This window comes from Schistocerca serialis, chromosome 2, assembly GCF_023864345.2.
Source record: "Schistocerca serialis cubense isolate TAMUIC-IGC-003099 chromosome 2, iqSchSeri2.2, whole genome shotgun sequence".
NCBI lineage: Eukaryota > Metazoa > Arthropoda > Insecta > Orthoptera > Acrididae > Schistocerca > Schistocerca serialis.
Genome location: NC_064639.1, coordinates 312,635,708 through 312,659,749, shown reverse-complemented (window position 1 = coordinate 312,659,749; position 24,042 = coordinate 312,635,708). Strand labels below are relative to the sequence as shown.

General features: G+C 39.5%; 1 protein-coding gene across 3 annotated transcripts in view; it reads right to left on the bottom strand.

Moving 5' to 3' along the window:
• LOC126457099 (BRCA2-interacting transcriptional repressor EMSY-like) overlaps window positions 1-24,042 on the bottom strand; it is a 320,327-nt gene that overhangs the window by 213,718 nt on the left and 82,567 nt on the right. For all 3 annotated transcript variants that reach the window (XM_050093126.1, XM_050093127.1, XM_050093128.1), the window contains exons 5-6: window positions 9,293-9,525; window positions 4,441-5,157 (exon numbers count right to left, since the gene is read on the bottom strand). In XM_050093126.1, the coding sequence (XP_049949083.1) occupies window positions 4,441-5,157; window positions 9,293-9,525 (950 nt within the window). The remainder of the gene's footprint in view (window positions 1-4,440; window positions 5,158-9,292; window positions 9,526-24,042) is intronic.

Here is a 24,042-nt window from a genome sequence, read left to right as displayed (position 1 = left end):
TCCAATTAATAGTGCATAGTTTCCTTTTATATACAATGTTTTTCCTTGTAAGGTCATCCACAACCCTTTTTGTTATTTTATTATTATATGTGGCGACCTCACAGGGACTGTGCCTGGAACAATAGTCACATACTTCTATATGTTTGTAAAAAGACTGATTATTTATGTAATAATGGATGTAAATTTTCTTTCTGGTTGCATGCTAAAAAGAGAAGTGAAATAAGAGAAAGGAGTATAAGAGGGAAATAAGGTATTTGCAAAATTATAATACAAAGAATAAGTCATATCTGAAATGGCAAATGAATAAGACGCCATCACACAAGCTAAGACGAAGGCTTGATATTTATTCGCCTGTAGTCAGTCAAACAATGTGCAATTAAATTTAGTTTTTCCAGTAGCAACTTTCAGTAAAACATAGTATTCCATGTTGGCAATCTTGTGCTACACGAAACATTCCTGTAAAAAGTAGCAGCCATATTGATGTGCACAAATGAACACTAAAAATTTTCCAGTATATGAAGAATAATTACAACTCTCAGTAATATTTTCACGGTTGAACATCTGTTCAACCACTAAAAATGGAGCTAATAAAAAGTGAACAAATTAATGCAAATATTTTAAATAACCAGACTCACAAAATATTAGGTTGGTGCATAAGTTCATAGCATTTTCTGTAAGTTTAATAAACACAACTGTTACATATAAATGAGGCTTTAGTCTTCAATAATATATTCACTATTTACAACAGTCTGTAAATGCCGGGGTAACTTTTCGATTCTGCAACTGTAGAAATCACATGGTTCTGACGTGAAGAACTCCTCAAGTCAGGTTTGGAGCACATTTTCATCTGAAAGGAATGCCCCTTAAAGGCCGTTCAACAGAGGGCAGAAAAGGTGAAAACCTGCAGGTGCAAGATCAGGTGAACAAGGTGGGTGCGGAATAGCTTCCCAACTCAATGTCTATATATTGTTCTTTGTCAGTCTAGCAGAATGTAGACAGGTGTTATCATGGACTAGCATCACTTCATACAGTCTTCCTGGTCATTGTTCTTGGATTGCATCTGCAAGACATCTTAGTCGTTGACAATAAATGTCAGCAGTGATGGTAACAACTTGGGGAAGCAATTTGTAGTACACCACATTGTTGCTGTTCGAACAGGCGCATAACATAATCTCTTGTGAATGGGCATAGGACATTGTACAGGGAGTTGCTGCTTTGTTTGAGCTCAACCATTCCTTTCTTTTCCTTATGTTAGCATAAAGACACCATTTCTCATCGCCAATAACGATGCAGAATAGGAATGGTAGGCATTGTTCATGAGCCAACTGATGACGGGCAAGGAGAGATGCACATCTAGGCATCCACTGATTTTTGTGAATTTGTCTTAGAGCATGCAGTACCCATACACCCAATTTTTGAACCTTCTTGATTGCTTGAAAATGTTGTATGATGATGGAGATATCACAGTTCACCACATGTTCTAGTTCTCAAGTACAATGATGTTGATCATTGTGAATTAATGTGTTTAAATGATCTTCATCAAAGCCTGAAAGTCTTACTGAACGTGGAGAGTCACAAATGCAAAATGATTCTTCTTAAAATGAGAAACTATTTTCTCGCCATGCTCTGTCCAATGGCATTGTTCTCATGCACAGCTGAAATGTTTCTGGCTGCACCCACTGCTGTCACCCCTCTATTGAACTCAAAAAAGAAGAATGTGCTGCAAATGTTCCGATTTCTCCACTTGGCACTACTCCACTTTCTAGCATCCACAGCTCTACTCACTATCTCCAAATGACAAAATGACACAACGTAAACTCGAATAGCTATAGTGAACTACAAGCAAAAAAATAATTAAATCTATTCTGCAACTGGAACAGCAAAATGCGAAACAAAAATACTATGAGCTTATGCACCAACCTAATAGTAGATGAAAATGAATGCTCCAAAACTAGCTGCAATAAAATAATATTTATTTTACACGACAAGTCTGTTTGAGCTTATTGCCATAATCAAGTGACGTCTGGTTGAAAGTGATGACCATATTGCATCTACAGTAAATTTTTCCCGTCATGTCTTGGTAAGTATAATACTTTTTGTAGTTATGAAACACAAAAATTTCAGTTTCTGTCAGATATTTTGACAGTAAAGAACTGTCAAAGTATCTGACAAAAACATATATTTTTACATTTCATAACTACAAAAAGTATTACAATTACCAAGACATGACAGAAAAAATTTACTACAGATGCTATAGGCTTGTTACTTCCAACTAGATGTCGCTTGACAATGGAAATAAAATGGTGTAAAATTTTAAAAATCTTTTGCCTTATTGCAGCTAGTTTTGGAGCATTAATTTTCATTTTGTCTTATACTGACATGTACTATGCTGTTGGCCCAAGAGAACATAAACTAACAGTAAATATCGATGTGCCGATGCAAACAGTAAACACAGCACATCATCAGAATAATGACACCATTAATGGCAGTCATGATATGAGTTTGACAGAGAACATAAATGAGAGAATTTTGCTAGGTAATATTCCAATGCAGACAGTGGATGAATTACCACACCTGAAAGCATTTTTTCCCACAACAGTTATGAAAGGGATATTGCAGGATGACACGAAATTTCAGACAGTCTGGAGTTGTGCAAATAGGGAATGTTTATGAGCCAAGCAGCAACATAATATTAGACAACATTGCCTCAGCTGATACAAATAGCATGAATGGGGTGATGCATTTTCTGAAGGATATGTTAGAAACATTTCACAAAAATTTACAAATGTTGATCAAAATTCAATCAAAAATTTACAAATCTTAATCAAAAATTTACGAATATTGATCAAAAATTCAAGCAGAAATTTTCGCAAATGTTAGAGAAACAAAACAAAACTGCAGCTACATTAGATGAGCTAACTGGGAATAAAGATGATCTGCAAACTGTGCACGATAAATTAGCAAAAAACCTTAACGAAGTTCCGACAGTTTGCAAAGATATTCCCAACAAGATACAAAACTGTTGGATGAGGTCAGATTTAAAGATCTTGAACAAAAGCGTGTTAGTACCAATGTAAAGGAATGGATTGATCATGTAGGAGTAGGTGTGCTTGATACTGATATCAAAATTATACAAAGATTTGTAATACAGCACAGAAATTTTGTAGATGAGACAGAAAAGTTAACACCCTAGAAAGAAAGGAGAAATGTTGATAAAGTAGACACAGATATCTAAACTGCAGGGTAAACTCCCAAACTTTATTACTTCAAAGCATGACATGCTTTACCGTCTAGCATGAGCTGTAACAATTTATAATCATAGAATTTGGCACCAGGCAACTGTTAGTTCTGCTGGCCAGTAATTACTTTGTTGGTAAAACCTAGGAACAGTGGTTACTCCTCCCACTTATTGAAAATATGACTAAGTTCACTTTTGTCACTTGGACAGTTTCAGCGTGCACATGGCTACAGTGATATTAGCCCAAAAAAGGGGAAGATGAAAGAACTTTTCGACTGTACTATTCTTCCAGCTACAATGTATGCAGAAACTGAGGTTTTCTTTAGCATTAAAGAGAACATGCTGTACATCATAATACAATGCTGATTATGACTACAATTTGACCTTTTCTTTGTACAGATATCACTGTGTGTGTGTGTGTGTGTGTGTGTGTGTGTGTGTGTCATCTGATTAAATGTACAGTTCAATGTATGAATGTTGAGATATATCTGGATATGTAAACATGGTTTTTCATGTTCTTATTTTCCTGATGCAGGAAAGCTTATCCAGCCCACCAGTCCCAATATGAGTGCAGGCAACTGCCTGTAAACCACAATAATGCAAGCCAAACTGGGGTAAAATCAAAATACCACTCACTTATATGATCTGACAGTCTTGACACAACATGAGCTGTGGTCCACCCCCACCCTCTGCTGTCTTTTTTTTTACATTCAGTAAATGTTTTCAGAAGTGATAGCTAACATTATAGCTGTTTATGTATCAAATGAATCATTAACTGAAGAAAAAAAATACACTTTGTGATGAATCCATTGCAACAATTTTTGACATATATTATTTTATTTTCAATGAGATGTTAATCTGCAACTTGCTCTTAGAGCAGCATATATAAAGATAAACATTATAAGTTACTAAGACTTGTATTTTCTCTGCATTTTCTCCTTTTACAGGTCACGTTTTCTGGGAAAGAACGTTATAACTGGAAAAGCATAAGTATAAATTATTTCTGACTATATTTGTTGTGCACCAGGGTACTGTTTATAGGTTGGGAATAACAAATGTTTGGTCTCAACATACCGTAAATTTAAATAAATAATTAACGAATAATATACTACCAAAGCTTCAACTTGAATTCATACAAATATCAAATTCTAAAGTTTTAAAACAAAATCATCTGAAATGTAAGAAGTAAAGATTGTGCGAACCTTTTGAGTTGAAGGAGGAGCAGAAACTGCAGAAGTTGTTACTGTCGTCACAGGTGCCCGGCTGGATGCTGCAGTTAACGTGATTTTGACAGGAGGTATACTAGCTGGGTACGATTCAGTCTTGGGAATGCATGATGTCTGTGACATCTGCTGCACTTTTTGGCTACGTTGTTGTTGCTGCTGCTGCTGCAATGGTTGTGGTTGTGATGGCAGCTGTTGTGAATGCAGCTGATGTTCTTTTTGTTGTTGTTGTTGTTGTTGTTGTTGCAGCTGCTGCTGCTGCTGCTGGTGGTGGTGGTGGTGGTGGTGGTGGTGGTGGTGGTGGTGGTTTTGCTGCTGAGATTGTTGCTTCTGCTCCTGTGTTGGTTGTTTTAGTTCCTGTGGCTGCGGCTGCTGCTGCTGCTGCTGCCGCTGTAGTATTGGCGAGGCTGGAGGTGGAGGTTGTTGTGACTGCAAATGCAGTAGTGACTGTGACTGCTGCTGCTGCTGGTGTTGTTGCTGCTGCTGCTGCTGCTGCTGCGTCACACATGGCAGTGATTGCTGCAGTTGCACTTTTGGTAACTGTTGGTGGGTGGGAGACTGCAGTAATAAAATTGGTTGTTGCAGTTTCTGTGGCAGTGATTGCTCTTGTGTATGATGGTTTTGTCGTGTGCACGCGTCCACTGGCAGCTTTGGCTGAGGAAGTGCTGATGATGGCGACTGTGCGACTGCAGAAACCTATATCATAACATAAACAATATTAATAGGACAATGTGTATTAAGAAATGTACATCAATAATGCACACATAAAGGCAATGTAATGTAAACCTCACAGAAACTTAAGAAATATTATTAGCAGGAGAAGGCCAAGTCAATTAAGATTAAGCCACTAACATTTTGATACACATACGAATCATGGACTCTCACGAGAACACTTGCCTATAACAGTAAGTGTGTTGATGTGTACCTGAAGCTGCAATTTAGAATTTGTGCTAGACCAGGACTCGAACCTAGAGTACATAATATTCACAAGCAGCCACCATACCATGAGGCTATTCAAGCACACTTCATGGCCTGACTCTCACTGTCAATACCATTCAGTTTCCTTCCTATATGTCGTACTGATCTGATTTGGTTTGGTTTTTCATATATATATATATATATATGAATTAATAGAGGGAAACATTCCACATGGGAAAAATATATCTAGAAACAAAGATGATGTGACTTACCAAACGAAAGCGCTGGCACGTTGATAGACACACAAACAAACACAAACATACACACAAAATTCAAGCTTTCACAACAAACTGTTGCCTCATCACGAAAGAGGAAAGGAGAGGGAAAGACGAAAGGAAGTGCGTTTTAAGGGAGAGGGTAAGGAGTCATTCCAATCCCGGGAGCAGAAAGACTTACCTTAGAGGGAAAAAAGGACGGGTATACACTCGCGCGCGCACACACACACACACACACACACACACACACACACACACACACACACACACACACACATATCCATCCACACATATTTAGACACAAGCAGACATATTTAAAGACAAAGAGTTTGGGCCAAAGTCTCCCTTAAAACCCACATCCTTTTGTCTTTCCCTCTCCTTCCCTCTTTCCTGATGAGGCAACAGTTTGTTGCGAAAGCTTGAATTTTGTGTGTATGTTTGTGTGTCTGTCGACCTGCCAGCACTTTCATTTGGTAAGTCACATCATCTTTGTTTTATATATATATATATATATATATATATATATATATATATATATATATATATATATATATGTGTGTGTGTGTGTGTGTGTAAAAGATTCTCATTTTGGGTAAATTAACCAATGCTCTTTCCACCTTCTTTCCTTTCCAGTGGTACTATTCTTGTCATGGGTGAACCTTTGTATTTAAGTGTTTGGCTTAAAGGAGAAAAAAATTAGACACTGAAAATTTGGTTAAGTCCAGGGCACATGCTTGGATAAGCTGATAAAAATTTCAATTCAGCATTTTTTGCACTCCCCGATTTTACCTGTAGGAAATAAAATTAGCTTATTTTTCATACTTCAAAACCTTCTTTTCTCTCTGAAATTACCATCTAGGGTAATGCAACGCAAGTAAAATATTTATTTTGTAAAAATCAAATTCAGATTAAGCTTGGTTTACACAACCACAATACATGATATAAAAATAAATTTCATGTAGACTTCCCAATTTTGTTTAATGTTGAAGTGGGGTTATACACTGGTGCAATGGCCATTAATAAGCTAACTACATTCATAATACAAGCAATCTCTGTGTATTGAAAAGTAAATTAAAACTATATCTTATTAGCCGTTCCTACAAATTTATAGCTATATTTTGACACTGGAAATCCCTATTAGGCACTCAAGAAGGAAAAGTGTTTTTTGTACAGTCTTTGGTTCTTACAGTGTGCAAGTAAATGTTATTTTTTCGCATTTACAATTATTGCAGAATAAATAAAAGACAAAGGAAACTATTACATAAATATACATCACTATTGATAAATAACACCAGCAAAAATATTTTGGTTGGAGTGTAGAATACCTGGTCATCCAACAAACAGGTAAACATACAATTACAGTACAATGGTACCACAAAAAATGATCCCAAAAAATTGCAAACTTTGCAAATCAACATTTAAGAAACAAACTACCAAGCTACAACACAAATTTGATGAAATACAGTCTGTACAAAATTAACTGTAAGAAACAGAATTAGTTTCCAAATAAGCAGAAAAGTGAAAAATGAACTTGTAGAATGTGTATCACAAACAAAATTTTTAGGGATGCATGCTGACGCACAACTAAAATGGACTGAACATGTTACTACCCTCCAGAAACGAATAGTTTCAAGCATGCTTTGCACTTAGAATAATAAATTCTGTGTGTAGTAGCTGATTCACCAGAACAACATATTTTGCATACGTTCAGTCTGTGATAAGTTATGGGATATTGTTCTGGGGAACAACTGAGGAGAACATACAAACAATCTTTAAGCTACTAAAAAGGACTGTACGAATTAGACAAAAAGCAGCAAGAGAACTCACTGCACTGTGTTGATTAAATCTATGGGCTCTGAGCACTATGGGACTTAACTTCTGAGGTCATCAGTCCCCTAGAACGAAGAACTACTTAAACCTAACTAACCTAAGGACATCACACACATCCATGCCCAAGGCAGGATTTGAACCTGTGACCGTAGCGGTCGGGCGGTTCCAAACTGTAGCACCTAAAACCGCTCGGCCACTCCGGCTGGCTAAATCTATGGGAATGTTGACTGTTCCATGTGAGTACCCACTGCAAACATGCAACCAAATCTGGCCACCACTTATATCTCAATTTAAAAAAATGATAACCCAAAAGATAACTGAATTAAATTATACAATAAACTATCACAAGAGATCAAAGACATGCCTTCAGGAATACTCTAAAAATTATCTGTTAGAAAAGCATTTTCATAATACTGTAACGGATTATCTAAAATCATGTGTAAATTTTGTTGACAATTATGCTTATGATTAACTACTGCAATTAAGAGGCATTTTACAACATTTTCAATAGAACAGTGAAATACAATGTCCAAATGGATAACTCAGTAGGGCAAGTAATGTGTTTATATATTTATGTGTGTAATTGTGTACATCTGCGTATCTCTGTGACTGTATTTTATGTCTTTATGTGTTGACAACATCCATACAGTTTCCATTGTCTGTGGCTGAATGAATAAATATCAACAGTATCTTTACTTACTGTAAAGAAGACACGTCAAGTTGCAGACGGGCACAACTAAAAGACACTCACATACAGCTGTCAGCTACAGCCTTTGTCAGTAAAAAATACACACACACACACCCCTCATGCACACAAACTGCCAACTCCAGCATCTCGAGCCAGAATGCAACATCACATGGGATGCAAGCAACAATCTGGAAGGAGTGGGGAAGCAGAAGGAGAAGGGATAGTAGTTTATGGGAGCGAAGAGAGACAAACACTGTCTGGTGGAGTGTGTAGGGACTAGACTGCCAACAGGCACAGCATTGAGAGGTTGTGGGACAGGGAGATGGGGAAAAAAGAACAAAAAAAGGAAAGGAGTGGGGAAAGAAGGGTGGATGCATTGGCAGAGAGCAGAAAATAAACAGGGAGTTCAGAAAATATCTCTGCTGCACAAGTAAGTTCTGGAATATGCTAACTTATGATTGACTCCCATCTTTTGTAACTTAATGGACAGTGCAAATGATGAACAGGGATGTGAGTTTTTTTCAGAGGTTTAGTGATGCTGTTTTAAATCCTGAGTTCTAAAGTTTGGTTATGTATTCTTGTTAAAGTGCTCTGATATGTAATGGGACTGAAAGTTATGTAAATGTTGTCATGGTGTTATTTATGAAGACACCTAAGCAAAGGTGAATGAGAAACTGTTGCTGGATATGTTTATAAAAATGATACACTCACCATTGACAATGATCTCAGTACAAAATTTCTTTGTCATTTAATGAGTAAGATGGAAAACCAAAAACAATCTGATGTCAAAAGAGGAGTGCTTTTTTATTTTATTTAATTTTTTACTTAAATAATTTCCATTTTTTCATCCCAGGTTCTATAACATGAAATTAGGTGCATTTCATTATGTAGTACTATTTACCATAGACAACCTAAAATAATTCTTTTTCATGCTTGACTATCCATGTTTAAATATATTTTAGGCACTTTGAGCATAAATTTATGAGTTTGAGGATATTCTAAGCTTTAAAAAACTATTTTGATTGCCTGATAATTATTCTTTTGCTGAACAGCAACTGGAACATCATTTCTACTGTAAGGTTATTACCTAGAATAGGAACCTAAAGCATGCCACACCCACCTTTGTGGGAGGAGGTTGCAATAGAGGTGAACTTAAGGAACTAGTCCTCTCACAAGAGGATCGACGGCGTTTTCTTGAGTTTTCTTCCTCTTCATTGGTTTTCATCTGGGAGACAACAGGAGATGGTGTACTACATGCCATCTCAGTTGGGCTGTTTGATCTTTGCGGTGGTACTATTGCTTCTGGTACATTTGGCTCACAGTTGTGTGAAACCATTTTGTTTCCAAACTTGGCTGAAATAGAAAAGCATTTAACTATACGATCTCAGTTTGGAGGTGATAATATAAGGGAAAGATAGATCGCTACTCACGGTAAAGATGCCGAATGGAGTTGTAAACAGGCACAACGAGAAGACACACACTAGCTTTTAGCACAACCTTCTTCAGAAAAGGAATCTCTCTCTCTCTCTCTCTCTCTCTCTCTCTCTCTCTCTCTCTCTCTCTCTCTCTCACACACACACACACACACACACACACACACACACAAGCACACGTATCGCACAGATGTCTGGCATCTCAGACTGGAATGCAACTGTCATATAGAATGGAAGCAGCACACCAGAGGGGGCGGGGGAGGGGAAGGGATGGCAGGCTATAGGTGGGGGAAGAGAAGAGCACTGTCTGGCAGAGTATGCAGGGACTACACTTTCAATAGATGCAGTGTTGGGAGGCTGTGGGGCAGGGAAGGAGGGGGGTGGGGCGCGGGAATGGGGAGCAGAAAAAAGAAAGGAGCAGAGTAGGTGAAAGAAGTTCTGATGCATTGACATAGGGTGTCACAGAAAGAGGGTTAGGGGACGAAAATAGGGAGGAGATGATAGGAAAGAGTGGGTGGAAACCATTGAATGGAGGATGTGGGGATAGAAGGTTGAGGCCAGGATAATTTTGAGAGTAGAGAACATGCTGTAAGGATAACTCCCATCTGTACAGTTCAGAAAGGTAGGCAGTGGAAGGGATGATCCAGATGACTCAAGTAGTGAAGCACCCATTGAAATGAAACATGTTATGTTCAGCTGCAAGTTGTGCCACAGGATGGCCTACTTTGCTTTTGGCCACAGTTTGGCAGTGGCAATCATCCTGGTGGGCAACTGGTTGGTAGTCATACCAATATAAAAAGCTGTGCAAAGACTGGAGCAGAGCTGGTATAAGAAATGGCTACTTTCACAAGTGGCCTTGCCTCTGATGGGATAGGATAAACCTGTGACAGGACTGGAATAGGAAGTGGTGGTTGGGTGGATTAGGTAGGCCTCGCACCTGGGCATTTCACATGGATATGATCCCTGTGGCAAGAGATGGGGATTGGGAGTGGCACAGGAATGGACTTAGGATGTTGTCAAGCTTTGTTTAGGTGACAGAACACCCCTTTAGGAGGGCTGTGAAGGACACTGGGTAGGATGTACCTCATTTCAGGGCATGATGATTGATGACAGATAATCAATGCCCTGATAAAGAATGTGGTTCAATTGTTCTGATAAAGAATGCGGTTCAATTGTTCCAGTATGGGCTGATATCGGGTGACGAAAGGGGGAAATCTTTGTTGCTGGTTCTTGATAACGATGGAAGGATTGAGGGTGTGTGGGAATGGCACGGGAGGTCTGTTTGCAGACTAGATGTGGAGGATTGTGCCTATCTGTGAAGGTCTTGGTGAGACCCTCAGCATACTGGGAAAGAGAGTTCTTGTCACCACAGATACGCTGTCCCTTACTTTAAAACTCCAAACCCACTATTTCACCTCATACATCACACTAACTTTCCTAAACCTCTCCTTTAGCCAATTGTAGCATTACATGGCTGATCACAGGGAGACAATACTATGGCCTTAGCAATTACTGTACATTTCAAGTATAATGAAGGAACTGGGCTTACCTTTTATGTACCAAAGTAGTCTACCTATTACAATTTCTCTGGGATCCCCTTTTCATCCTGAAATTTTGTTCTTGTGGCAGAATGCTTTTTGAAACTGAGAAACTCATTTATATTAAAAATTCCTACTCGTCACTGTTGAAGTCACTTACCCTACACACCAATGAGGAAAGTTGCCCATGGTCTACCACAATTGAACACTACCCTTCCCAACCTTTCCAAACCCACTACCTCATTCTTGTTTCTTTTATGACGTAATGTAAGATCTCTTACTGCTTTATACTTACTAACTTTATCCTAACTCGCAGCTACTTCACCTTTAAAGCAAAGATACACAAACCAATCAACAGCACAGCAAGGGGCATCTACATAGCACCACCCTATGCCATCTAGAGGAGGCCTTTCTAGCCTTCCAAAACACCAAACCCTTAATATGGTTCAGGTTCACTGATCATATCTTAATGATTAGGACTAAGGACCAAGACACCCTGTCTTCATTTCTTCACAATCTCAACACCTTCTCTCCCATCCACTTCACCTATTCCTCCTCAATCCAGTGTGCCATCTTCCTGGACATTGACTACCTCCTCTCTGATGGCTACCTGCTTTTCAACAGCTGTCAACCCTCCCACACCAAAAAATCCCTCACATAGAGCCTAGCCACCCAGGGACATTGAAACTACAGCGACATGAACTCCTTTGCCCAGTATGCTGAGGAGCTCATGAAGACATTCACAGATATGCGCTACCCATGGACCTAATCTGCAAACAAGATTTCTGTGTCATTTCCCCCATACTCCCATGCCATTTCTCCAGGCACTCCCAATCCTCCCACCACTCTCAAGAACCAGCTACAAACAATGGCCCCATTAATCACCCAGACTGGAACAGTTGAAACACATTCATCATCAGGGCTTTGATTACTTATCATTAATTATCATGCCCTGAAATGAGGAACCTACTTACAGGGTGTATATGAGGACAAGGAAAAAAATTCCCAGAATTTTCCAGTTAAGAAATACAGTTGTTTCTCTAGTTTCAAAAACATTGAAATCGAGATTGCGATTCGAATTTGTAAGCCAATCATTGCTCATGTCACGTGATCTTGCCAGCTGACGACAGCAGTTATTCAGAGCATATGGCACGTGATGTAGTCAGCCCATAGCAACATCACTGTTAAGTAGGGCAAACACATAAATAGGAAAAGTTAATGGTTTAAATTAATATGCATGGTGTAGCTACAAGAAAAGTTAAGCTTTCACTTATAATATTGGCATTTTTTGCGCGTGTTACACTTAAAGATACATCATACAAATGTCCCAGTACGCTCGAAATTCTTTTTAGTGGCTGGTCCCCAAAGTGTTAAGTTTTAAATGAGAGTAAAATGCTCTGTGATTTAAGAAATTTATTGCACATTCTCACACGAAACATAATTTATCTTACATAAAAGGAAATTTACTTTCAAAGTAACACTTTTCAAATCACCATTCGCAATATTTTTCTGCTACCCATTAGAAATAGGTTCATTTCAGAAGTAGCCAGAGAGTGCCGGAAACCAGACGTACCTGTGCGCGTGTAGCTACGATGACATAGGAAGCCCGTATGTTCGCATGTATAGAGCATTAAGAGATCTTACGTTACATCATAAAAGAAACAGGATTTCAGAGGATACTCCAAGAGCATCAGAATTTTGTCAACCATACTAAAATGCATAATTCGGATTAAAGCGCACACTCGTATGTCCAGATTCGCAATGAAGTAGGTCCCAACCTGATATTAAGCCTTTATGTGTGGTTTTTGTGATGCAAATTTTCTTGGAATACCGCTACTGTATTATCTCATGATGTGTTCTTTATTATAACATAATGCCGTTATGTGCCAGAAGATGAAAATATGCACTTGAAATTCAGCAAACTGTTGGAACTAGCCAATAGTGTGGAATGAAACAATTCGTTTAAAAAAAAAAAAATTAAAAAAAATGACTGCCTCTGTGGAAAAGGTAATAATAAAAGCCAAATTTCTTTAGCAGGCCTACAAAAATAACATCATTGTTCTGCACAGTGATGAACGGTTCACTGCCCAAAACGGAGAAATAACAAAACTGAAACTAATAACATATTTTAGCCTTCTGTAATTATATGAATGTATTTTAATTCACTTGTTAGCTCCCAGCCACAGAAATTAATTTTGTGTTCATTTGACATGAGAGCTGTAAATGAAGAGGAAACAGCAAAATCACTAAATTTTAACACGGATCACATGGAGACCCCTGTACAACTCAGATTGCTCTGCCCATGCATGGACTTGTCAGCTATGGAGTGCCTGAAAATTTTTTCTGGTACCATATGACTGCTTGTTGCTAGTGGCGATATAGCCTACAGCCACACTTTTAAGTAGCCAGAATCAGGAGAAGGTACTGCTTGTACGATACTCAACTGCACATTCAAATGAGCCGGGACAGCCCATCTGTAAGAGCAATGTAACATATACACTGAAGAGGCAAAAGAACTGGTACACCTGCCTAATATCGTGTAGGACTCCCGCGAGCACGTGTGGACTCGACTAATGTCTGAAGTAGTGCTGCAGGGAGCTGACACCATGAATCTTGCAGGGCTGTCCATAAATCCCTGAGAGGGGGTGGCGATCTCTTCTGAACAGCACGTTGCAAGGCAACCCAGATACGCTCAATTATGTTCATTTCTGGGGAGTTTGGTGGCCAGCAGAAGTGTTTAAACTCAGAAGAGTGTTCCTGGACCCACTCTGTAGCAATTCTGGATGTGTGAGATGTTGCATTGTCCTGTTGGAATTGACCAAGTCCGTCGGAATGCACTATGGACATGAATGGATGCAGGTGATCATTCAGGATGCCTATGTACGTAGCACTTGTCAGAGTCGTATCTAGATGTATCTGCTTGATACAATTTGAAAAGAGACTCTTCCTACCAGGCCACATGTTTCCAGCAGGGTGTATACGTGGACAAGGAAAAAAATTCCCAGATTTCTCCCGGATTTCCCGGTTAAAAATACACTTTCTCCCGGGTGGAAACATAGTTTTTCCCCGTTAATTGACAGCACATTTTCTCTCGGAACTGTATAACTTATCAATGTTTTGAGTGGTTATGGTTTTATATATAGGCGGAGAATTTCCTGCCACTTTAGAAGACGAAACATCTTTTGGAAAGATGTTTGATGTGCAGTAACATGTACGCTACATATTTTCGTATTATGAAAGTTTATATTCGAATTCCACCAAACACCGCATGTTACTTTCCGAAGCATTGAAATCGAGATTGCGATGCATGTTTGTAAGCCAGTCATAGCTCACGTCACGTGACCTCACTAGCCGATGACAGCGGATATTCAGAGCTTCGGACACGTGGTGTAGTCAGCCAATAGCAACATCACTGTTAAGTAGCGCGATCACACGAACAGGAAAAGTTAATGGTTTTAATTAATATATATGACGTTGCTACAAGAAAAACAAAGCTTTCACATATAATATTGGTCTCTAAGGCCAATACGCGGCAAGAGAAGCTAAGCTTTCACATATAATGTTGGTCTTTTATGCACGTATTACATTTTAAGATATATTACACAAATGTGCCAGTACATTTTTTAATAACGACATAAAAGTGTGATGATCTGGGCTATAAATTCTTCTAAGTGGCTCGTCATCAAAGAGCTGATTTTCAAATGAGTCCCAGATTCCCAGTGAAGTAGGCATCGACCTGATATTAAGCTTTTCAATGTGATTTCGGGATGTAAATTTCCTTGGGTACCAGTACTTTGTTATCTCATGTCTGCTTCCTTGTTATGGCATAATGCCAGACGTGCTAGAAGATGAAAATGTACACTTGAAATGCACAGAACAGTTTAAACTAGCCAATAGTTTGAAATTAAACCCTTTCTTTCAAATATATTGACTGCCTCAGCAGAAAAGATTAATAAAAGAAAATTTCTTCAGGAAACCGATAAAAATAACTTCATTGTTCTGCATGGCAATTAATGCTTGACTGTCAGAAAGGTGGAAATAAAATAAAATCTGAAACTAATAACGTATTTTTGCCTTCCGTAATTGTGTGAATGTATTTTAATTCACATGATAGCTACCGGCAAAAGAAATCAATTTTGTTTTCATTTGACGTGAGTGCAGTAGACAAAGAGGAAACAACAAAATCACTAAATGTAAGCACGGGTCACATGGAGACTACCCGCTTCCCTATTGTAATTCAAGACTGCTCTGCGCATCAGACCCGTATCTACGATATTTCCAATCCGGGGCAATAGTAGACAGTGGTTTCCCTCGAGCGTTTGAGATAGGACATCAAAAATTTAAAAACAATCGAATTTTCAAAAATACTTTCATTTTGTAGCGCACATCTTTCTGAAGACTCTGATACATAAAACATAAATGTCCGAGGAATTGTAAGACATGTTACCTGATCTAAAGTGTGCCAAAGTGCAGCGCCACACCTCTTCACACAGCATTCTTCTATCGCACGTCACTGTATTTCGGTCTGTGGAATTGAAACGTGTATATTTTGTACTGGATGCCGTCAAACTATATTCAGGACAGAGGAAATTAAAATGTCCTGTGGTGCCTCTCCGGCTTCCAGTCGGCCGATTTAACAACTTGCTGCTTTGTGTGACATAAAATTAAGTATAGGATACATAAAGCCAGTAAAGAGAAGAGACAAGCAAGACAGTACACATTTCTTCAATCCTTAGCTCCTAGAATTTTTTTCTCTCTAATCTTGGTACAGCTTTACATGATGTGCTTTCCTTTCTGCGAAAGGATCTGTTACCTCATCAATGTTTGTCACACGTTTTGCTACATGAAAAATCGAAATGTCGTTGTCTAATACTGAAAAAGCTGTAATTACAAATAGGCCCAAGACTGGTGTGGTTTCTCGACCTGATTACCTATATTATGTCACTGTCTGTGAGATAAAATTAAATAGGCGTTTATAATACTGCAGCAATTGTAACACACGCCAAATAAACGAGACTGTTTTGGCAGAAATGGTCATTTTTATAACACGACGGAATATAATTCACGAAGTACCAATATCAAATGCCTAATAGGCCTACCACAAGCAAAAAGCATGACGTTAGGAAATAGTTTCACACTTCATTCATATGCTCCAGTTTCTCAAGCATGAGATCGAAAAGTAGTAGTGCGAAATTTTTATATAAATTTGGAATAGTCTTATTCTTCCATAATTTGTGTGATGTCCCCGTTTCTTCTCCTTCCTCGTTCTAACAAACAATGTTGTCATCACTAATTCTGTATCTATTCCTGCCAATGTCAAAGCTTATTCGCCGGTTAACTTCACTAACTCTGCCAGAATCAGCAGTTTTGTTATCCCGCAATTATTCTCCGGTTAGGCATCGTTACGTGTTCATACAACTCGTTTTCCGCCCTACTTCCAGAACAGACCTTAGAGAGGCTGCTAGCCGGAGACTGTACAACTGGCCCCTGCTAGTATAGCGATCTGGCCAAAAATTTTCTGTCAAAATTTCATTTTCTTGGATACACTGAGAAGATAATACGTAATCTTTCTTACCTGTTATTCCTGTTAGTCGTTTATTCTCACTCTGGTGGTCTGAATCTATGGATTTCGCTGGTAATCGCAACAATGCTCACCATCCGTAAACCCAATCAACCACATAATCAGACAGTGGTTGGCTTTCGTTCGGCTATACCCTGCTCAGTTCGTATACCCACTTTTGTCTGCAGGAAAGTTTATTTCTAGATGTGACGAGGATTCCACTGACAGAGAGATCACGTACACTATGCACGCATTCACAAATCAACTTATGATTCATTCAGAAATCAACTTAGAATGTGTTCAACAATGTTCAGAAACCGACAGGGACACATTTCAAAGCCATACGAATAATCGATAGACCAACGTGCGCTGGATGCTTTGTGAAACAAGGTTCGTATGAATTTGCCCCCCCCCCCCCTCCCCCCACTCCTAGACCCTGGGCTGCTGCGCAATTTGGCAGCTTGGGCGCACCAGTAAAATTTTTCCCGGTACCACCTAGCTGCCTTTTTTTTTTTTTCTTTCTTTTGCTGCGACTGCTTACAAAGCCAACAGCCACGTTTCTGTAGCCAGAAGCGGAAGAAGATACTACTCAACTGCACCTGCACATGATCCCACTCGTAACTGCTAAAACAAATTTAATGTTAACAGTTGTGACGTTATGCTCATCAGAGGCAATTTGTTGTTACGAAGCATTGCATAGTCTTCCTAAAGCCTTTGACACATTTTGCTGTTGGCAGACGCTTGTATGAGCACTGTGTTTTGCTGCTGTATATGGCGCATTTCCTTTGCAATTTTAGTTTTATTTTAGTTTTTTCTCTCGTTCATGTTTTATTGCTGCAGTATTATTCTGCAGTAGCAGGATACAGTAATATCCTTTGTTAGAAGATTGGTTCTTACCAGTCAAAATTACAAAAATTTAACTGAGAACAAAAACAATGAAAAATTCCCGGAATTCAAAAAAATTCCCGGGTTTTTCCTGGTTTTCTCCCGGATGAATAAATTCCCGGATTTTTCCCGGATCTTAGACACCCTGTTTCGGTCATCAACAGTGCAATGCTGGTATTGACAGACCCAGGCGAGGTGTAAAGCTTTGTGTCATGCAATCATCAAGGGTACAAGAGTGGGCCTTTGGCTCAGAAAGCCCATATTGATGATGTTTCATTGAATAGTTCACACGCTGACACTTGTTGATGACTCAGCACTGAAATCTGCAGCAATCTGCAGAAGGGTTGCACTTTTGGCTTCAGTTGTCATTGGTCCCATTCTTGCAGGATGTTTTTTCAGTCACAGTGATTTCGGAGATTTGACTGTTTTACCGGATTCCTGATATTCAAGGAACACTTGTGAAACAGTTTTACGAGAAAATACCCACTTCATTGCTACCTTCAAGGTGTCATCCTATCGCTTGTGCGCTGACTATAGCACCACGTCCAAATTCACTTAAATCTTGATAACCTGCCATTCTAGCAGCAACAACTGATCTAACAACTGCGCCAGACACTTGTTGTCTTAATAGGCATTGCTGACTGCAGTGCTATATTCTGCCTGTTTACATTTCTCTCTGTTTGAATACGCATGCCTATACCAGCTTCTTTGGCACTTCAGTGTATATAGATACAGCAATATTCTTTGTTAGAGTGTCGGTTCTTACCAGTCAAAATAACAAAAATTTAACTGAAACAATGTAAAACTCCCAGGTTTTTCCTGGGTTTCTCCCAGATGAAAAAATTCCCAGGTTTTTCCCAGATTTCCTAGTTGTCCCGGGGAGTATACACCCTGTAATTAATGTCCTTCCAATCTGTCATAAAGTGGTGTTCCATCACTCACCCAACTGCCACAACATCCTAGTCTTTCCCTGTGCGACTCTCGATCTCAACTACACATTCTTGCTCCCAAAATTTTTCTTCATGTAATTTTTTAAAATTACATCATTATGACATATCATTTAGGAGTGGCTTCTCTTCCTCTTCAGCACCTATATTTTCTTCTTGTTAGTCTTCATTTTTCCTGCTTATTTTTTCCCCACGGCAAGGCAAAGGAAGTCTTTTTTCTTCTTTTTTTATTTTATTTATTCTGTATTCTATAGATACAACTCCTGCTTTTTTAATTTGTGTGTTTGTTGGCCCTGCCCCAGTTTTCTTATCTTCTAGACCATTAATTAGTCATTAATCTGCTGTTGTACATATGAAATCAGTATCACATGTTAATTTTTTGACAATACTAAGTGGGCATGGTAGGCATGTTCCATGAGCCGCTATTGTGTTCTTGCTATTATCATCTATATTGCTGTATCCTGCTATTTCAGAATATTACTGCAGCAATAAAACATAAATGAGAGAAAAAAACAAAAAAAAAAAAAACTTAAGTTGCAAAGTAAATGTACCATTTATAACAACAAAATACAGTGCACACAAAAATGTCTGTGAACAGCAAAATGTGTCAAAGGCTTTACGATGAAAACTATGCAATACTTCATAACAACAATCTGCATCTGATGAGCATGATGTCACAACTGTTTACACTAGTTTCGTTTCAGCAGTTGCTAGTGGGCTCTTTGCATTTTATGCTAAGGGAGACTTTTTTTATGGCTGTGCTGCCCATGGAATGTTGGTGCCTATGCTGAGAGACAGCATTCTAGCTGATATGAAATACTTATCATCTGATTTTTAAAAAACTGTTAGACGAAAAAATTTCATTTTTCTACATGTTAAAGTCTGATATCTTCACTTGATAAAGAACTGAATTCATTGCATCAAATTAAGTAAAACATTGAACAAAATTTTAATGAGTTCGTAGAGGTAAAAATGCATTGCGTAAACTCTGCATACAGTTGATTTTAGTTCATACATTGTGGTGAATGAAATGTAGATAAGAGATCAAAATTTTATTTAAAATCGAGAGAAGAGCGATATCTCATTTTGTTCTCAAGTTATTGATACTTATATCCAATGGATGGTCATGTGCAGCAAGCCCCTTCCTGTCTTTGTGTGTCATGGATCATATAATAATAACAATCACCGTTATTTCATAAATGATTCAGGATATCGAAATGAGGTTTTCGCCAAGAAATGGAAGTAATTCATCTGCAGCAGTGAGAGATCAGTTCTCACAATGCATGCAGATGTCAATAGCACTGTAGGAAAACTCAAGCAGCATGCGTATACATGTCCACAGCATCTTGGGAACAGCAGGATGTTTATGCACATCCACAGCAGCAAAATAGTTAATGTTACTACCAAAAATCTGAAAACATCTTCATCGATTTACTTCAGATTTTTACACGACACTCTAACAAACATTTGGAAGGACACTGGCTACATACTTTTCTATACACATATGGGAAACATAGTTAGCAAAAATTTTGAAAATTTCTTGACCGATTTACTTCAAATTTTACCACAATATTCTATCAAACATTCGTACAGATATAGACTGCATATTTTCTTAATGTACAAACACACACACACACACACACACACACACTCACACACACACACACACACAAGCGAGATGGATCTTGATAACAAGTTTAAAGATAAGCAAGTAGGTTGTACATTCTTGTACTGGAAGAACTGGTACTTTATTGCAGAAGGACATTGCTATTTAACTTACTATTCCCAATAATCAGTAATGAAAGGAACACAAATGTACAAGTGCACAATATTATATAACTATAAAACAAATGCACCACTGTGACAGAATTGAGACACATTAAAAAAAAAAAAAAAAAAAAAAATACTTTTTCATTTGTTTCCCGAACGCTATCTTACAATGTGTGGAGAAAGAACAACTGCCAGTAATACTTCGCACTGGCTCTAATTTATTTCTTTATTACCACAGTCAATTTGTAAATAATGTGTAGCAGGACACAACATATTACTGACTGCTTTTGGAATGTGCATTCACACTGACTGACTGACTGACTGACTGACTGAGTGCATGACAATATATGCACCTCTCTTTGGACTTTCTCAGTTTCCTCCATTAATCTTAGCTGGCAAAGTTTGTAGACTAATGTGCAATTCCCAGAACCAAGTGAACAAGTGTTTCGTTCACATACATGTTTGAAATATGTATTGCACGCATCTCCTCCTTCCCTGTCTCCATCCAGCTCAACTCTCCACCCCCCCCCCCCCCTCTCTCCCTTGGTGCCCTCCTTTCTCTGTCCATCTACTGCCCCTTCTTTCTGTACATCCCCCTCTTCTCTTCTTAAACTTCCTGTCCTGCCTCCTCTCTCTGCTCATCCTCTCATGTATCCCACCCGCAGACATGTGGCCCCTGAAAAACAGGATGATAAAGCAGGCCAATACTACTCCCAAAACTTGACTTTTGTCCAAGGCAACCTAAATGTCAGGGGATTCAAAACCATTTTTTGTCTCTGACGTGTTAGCTGGCCTGCAAAGCAGGTCAATAAGGCAGGCTTTTACTGCTCCAATACAACACACTTTTCGTGCACAACAGCCTACACGTTGGGGCCTGGGAGAACATTTCTCGCTCCTGATGTGTAAGCTACCCTGCAAAGCATGGCAATAAGGCAGGCCAGTATTATGCCTACGTAACACGCTTGTTGTGCAGGGCAGCCTACACAACAAGGGCTGAAAAACATGTCTTTGCTCGTATCTCTGGCCTTATTGGAGCTAGGAGGTTATAAACTCCATAGTGGTGATTCTCGTTTAGTTTGCTGTTTACCTGCAAAATTTGGTTGAAATCCATTCAGGAGTTTGTGAGGATATCCCAGACATCCAACCATCCATCCATCCATCCATCCATCCATCCATACATACATACATACAGTCTACAGATAGATCTACTGTTTGAAGCCTCTAGATTAAACATTAATGCTGGCTACAGTTCACTGAGACTTGGCTCTGAGTACTCATAAAATCTCAGCTGATTTAATCTACAAAATAACAGTGAAATTTGAGAAACAAATACAAAAACACATACAATACTACATATCACATTTGTTGAATGTATTTTTTTCTGTCAATAGAAATATACTAAATGTGAGATGCCATACCACTACTTCTGTGAAAAAAAACACACATTACAAGGATAACGAAAATATTCAGAATGACTAGATTCTGGTTGATTGTTGCAGTTCCAAGAAAGCAACATACCATCTGGAAAATGTACAACTATAAGACATGGAGTCTAAACAGGAATAGTTCACTGCAATGTCCTTTTTTTCATAACCTTGCTGTGACACTGAAGAGACTGCCTTGAAAATGCAAACCGATCTAAGCATCTGTCAATAGCTCACACTAAAAACTGTGCTATGTGTTTGTCAACTCAATTAAGAAGATCTCAACTGCAATGACAAACTTATTTACTGCACTCTTGGGACTGTGTCTGCAGCCATCAGTAAGATATTACCCATAATTTTTCAAATCAGGAAGTTTTACAGTTGATGGCTATCACACCATCTAATTTATTAACAGAGAATTCAATGTTTGAAATTCTTTCTGCTTGAGAAAGTTCATTTCTGTTGAAACAAAAGTGATTTTCCCGATTGATAATGACGACAGCAAAAAGGTGCACCACATTTTGGAATTTCCCTTTTGAAAGAGAAACATGTATAGGTAAAAGAATGACACACATTTTGCTTCCAGCTTCAATCACACCTGAAGAAAGTAGGTCAGTAATTTCAGATTCATAGCTGCAATATGATCCTAGGTAGGCCTGTAAACAAGATTATCCACTACAGAAAAAGATGCTTTTTCACAAGATAGCAAAACACACTTATGCATCTGGCTTACAAATCAAATTCAGTCATAAATTATTTTTTTCCAAAAACGAAATAAGTCTTCCATGAACACAATTTTGCATGCTCGATATGACTGTTTCTATTGTTGAAGATTTTGTGACTTTCATCTGAAGAGAGATTAATCACAGGGTTTTCATTTAGTGTTTTGAGAGTATATATAGTGGTATGCACATTTTTAAGTTGAGCAGACTAAAAACGAGTTGAGTCTAAAATTTAGGAAAGACAGGAAATTTGAGTTACTCTCACAAAATTTTTAGGTTACATTTATGTGAGGCAATGATAATTATTACCACAGTAGTTGTTAGTTGTGATCACAATGTAAGTAAATACACTGATAGAGAAATATTAATTCAAATTAGAGTTCTAATACACTCCTGGAAATGGAAAAAAGAACACATTGACACCGGTGTGTCAGACCCACCATACTTGCTCCGGACACTGCGAGAGGGCTGTACAAGCAATGATCACACGCACGGCACAGCGGACACACCAGGAACCGCGGTGTTGGCCGTCGAATGGCGCTAGCTGCGCAGCATTTGTGCACCGCCGCCGTCAGTGTCAGCCAGTTTGCCGTGGCATACGGAGCTCCATCGCAGTCTTTAACACTGGTAGCATGCCGTGACAGCGTGGACGTGAACCGTATGTGCAGTTGACGGACTTTGAGCGAGGGCGTATAGTGGGCATGCGGGAGGCCGGGTGGACGTACCGCCGAATTGCTCAACACGTGGGGCGTGAGGTCTCCACAGTACATCGATGTTGTCGCCAGTGGTCGGCGGAAGGTGCACGTGCCCGTCGACCTGGGACCGGACCGCAGCGACGCACGGATGCACGTCAAGACCGTAGGATCCTACGCAGTGCCATAGGGGACCGCACCGCCACTTCCCAGCAAATTAGGGACACTGTTGCTCCTGGGGTATCGGCGAGGACCATTCGCAACCGTCTCCATGAAGCTGGGCTACGGTCCCACACACCGTTAGGCCGTCTTCCGCTCACGCCCCAACATCGTGCAGCCCGCCTCCAGTGGTGTCGCGACAGGCGTGAATGGAGGGACGAATGGAGACGTGTCGTCTTCAGCGATGAGAGTCGCTTCTGCCTTGGTGCCAATGATGGTCGTATGTGTGTTTGGCGCCGTGCAGGTGAGCGCCACAATCAGGACTGCATACGACCGAGGCACACAGGGCCAACACCCGGCATCATGGTGTGGGGAGCGATCTCCTACACTGGCCGTACACCACTGGTGATCGTCGAGGGGACACTGAATAGTGCACGGTACATCCAAACCGTCATCGAACCCATCGTTCTACCATTCCTAGACCGGCAAGGGAACTTGCTGTTCCAACAGGACAATGCACGTCCGCATGTATCCCGTGCCACCCAACGTGCTCTAGAAGGTGTCAACTACCCTGGCCAGCAAGATCTCCGGATCTGTCCCCCATTGAGCATGTTTGGGACTGGATGAAGCGTCGTCTCACGCGGTCTGCACGTCCAGCACGAACGCTGGTCCAACTGAGGCGCCAGGTGGAAATGGCATGGCAAGCCGTTCCACAGGACTACATCCAGCATCTCTACGAT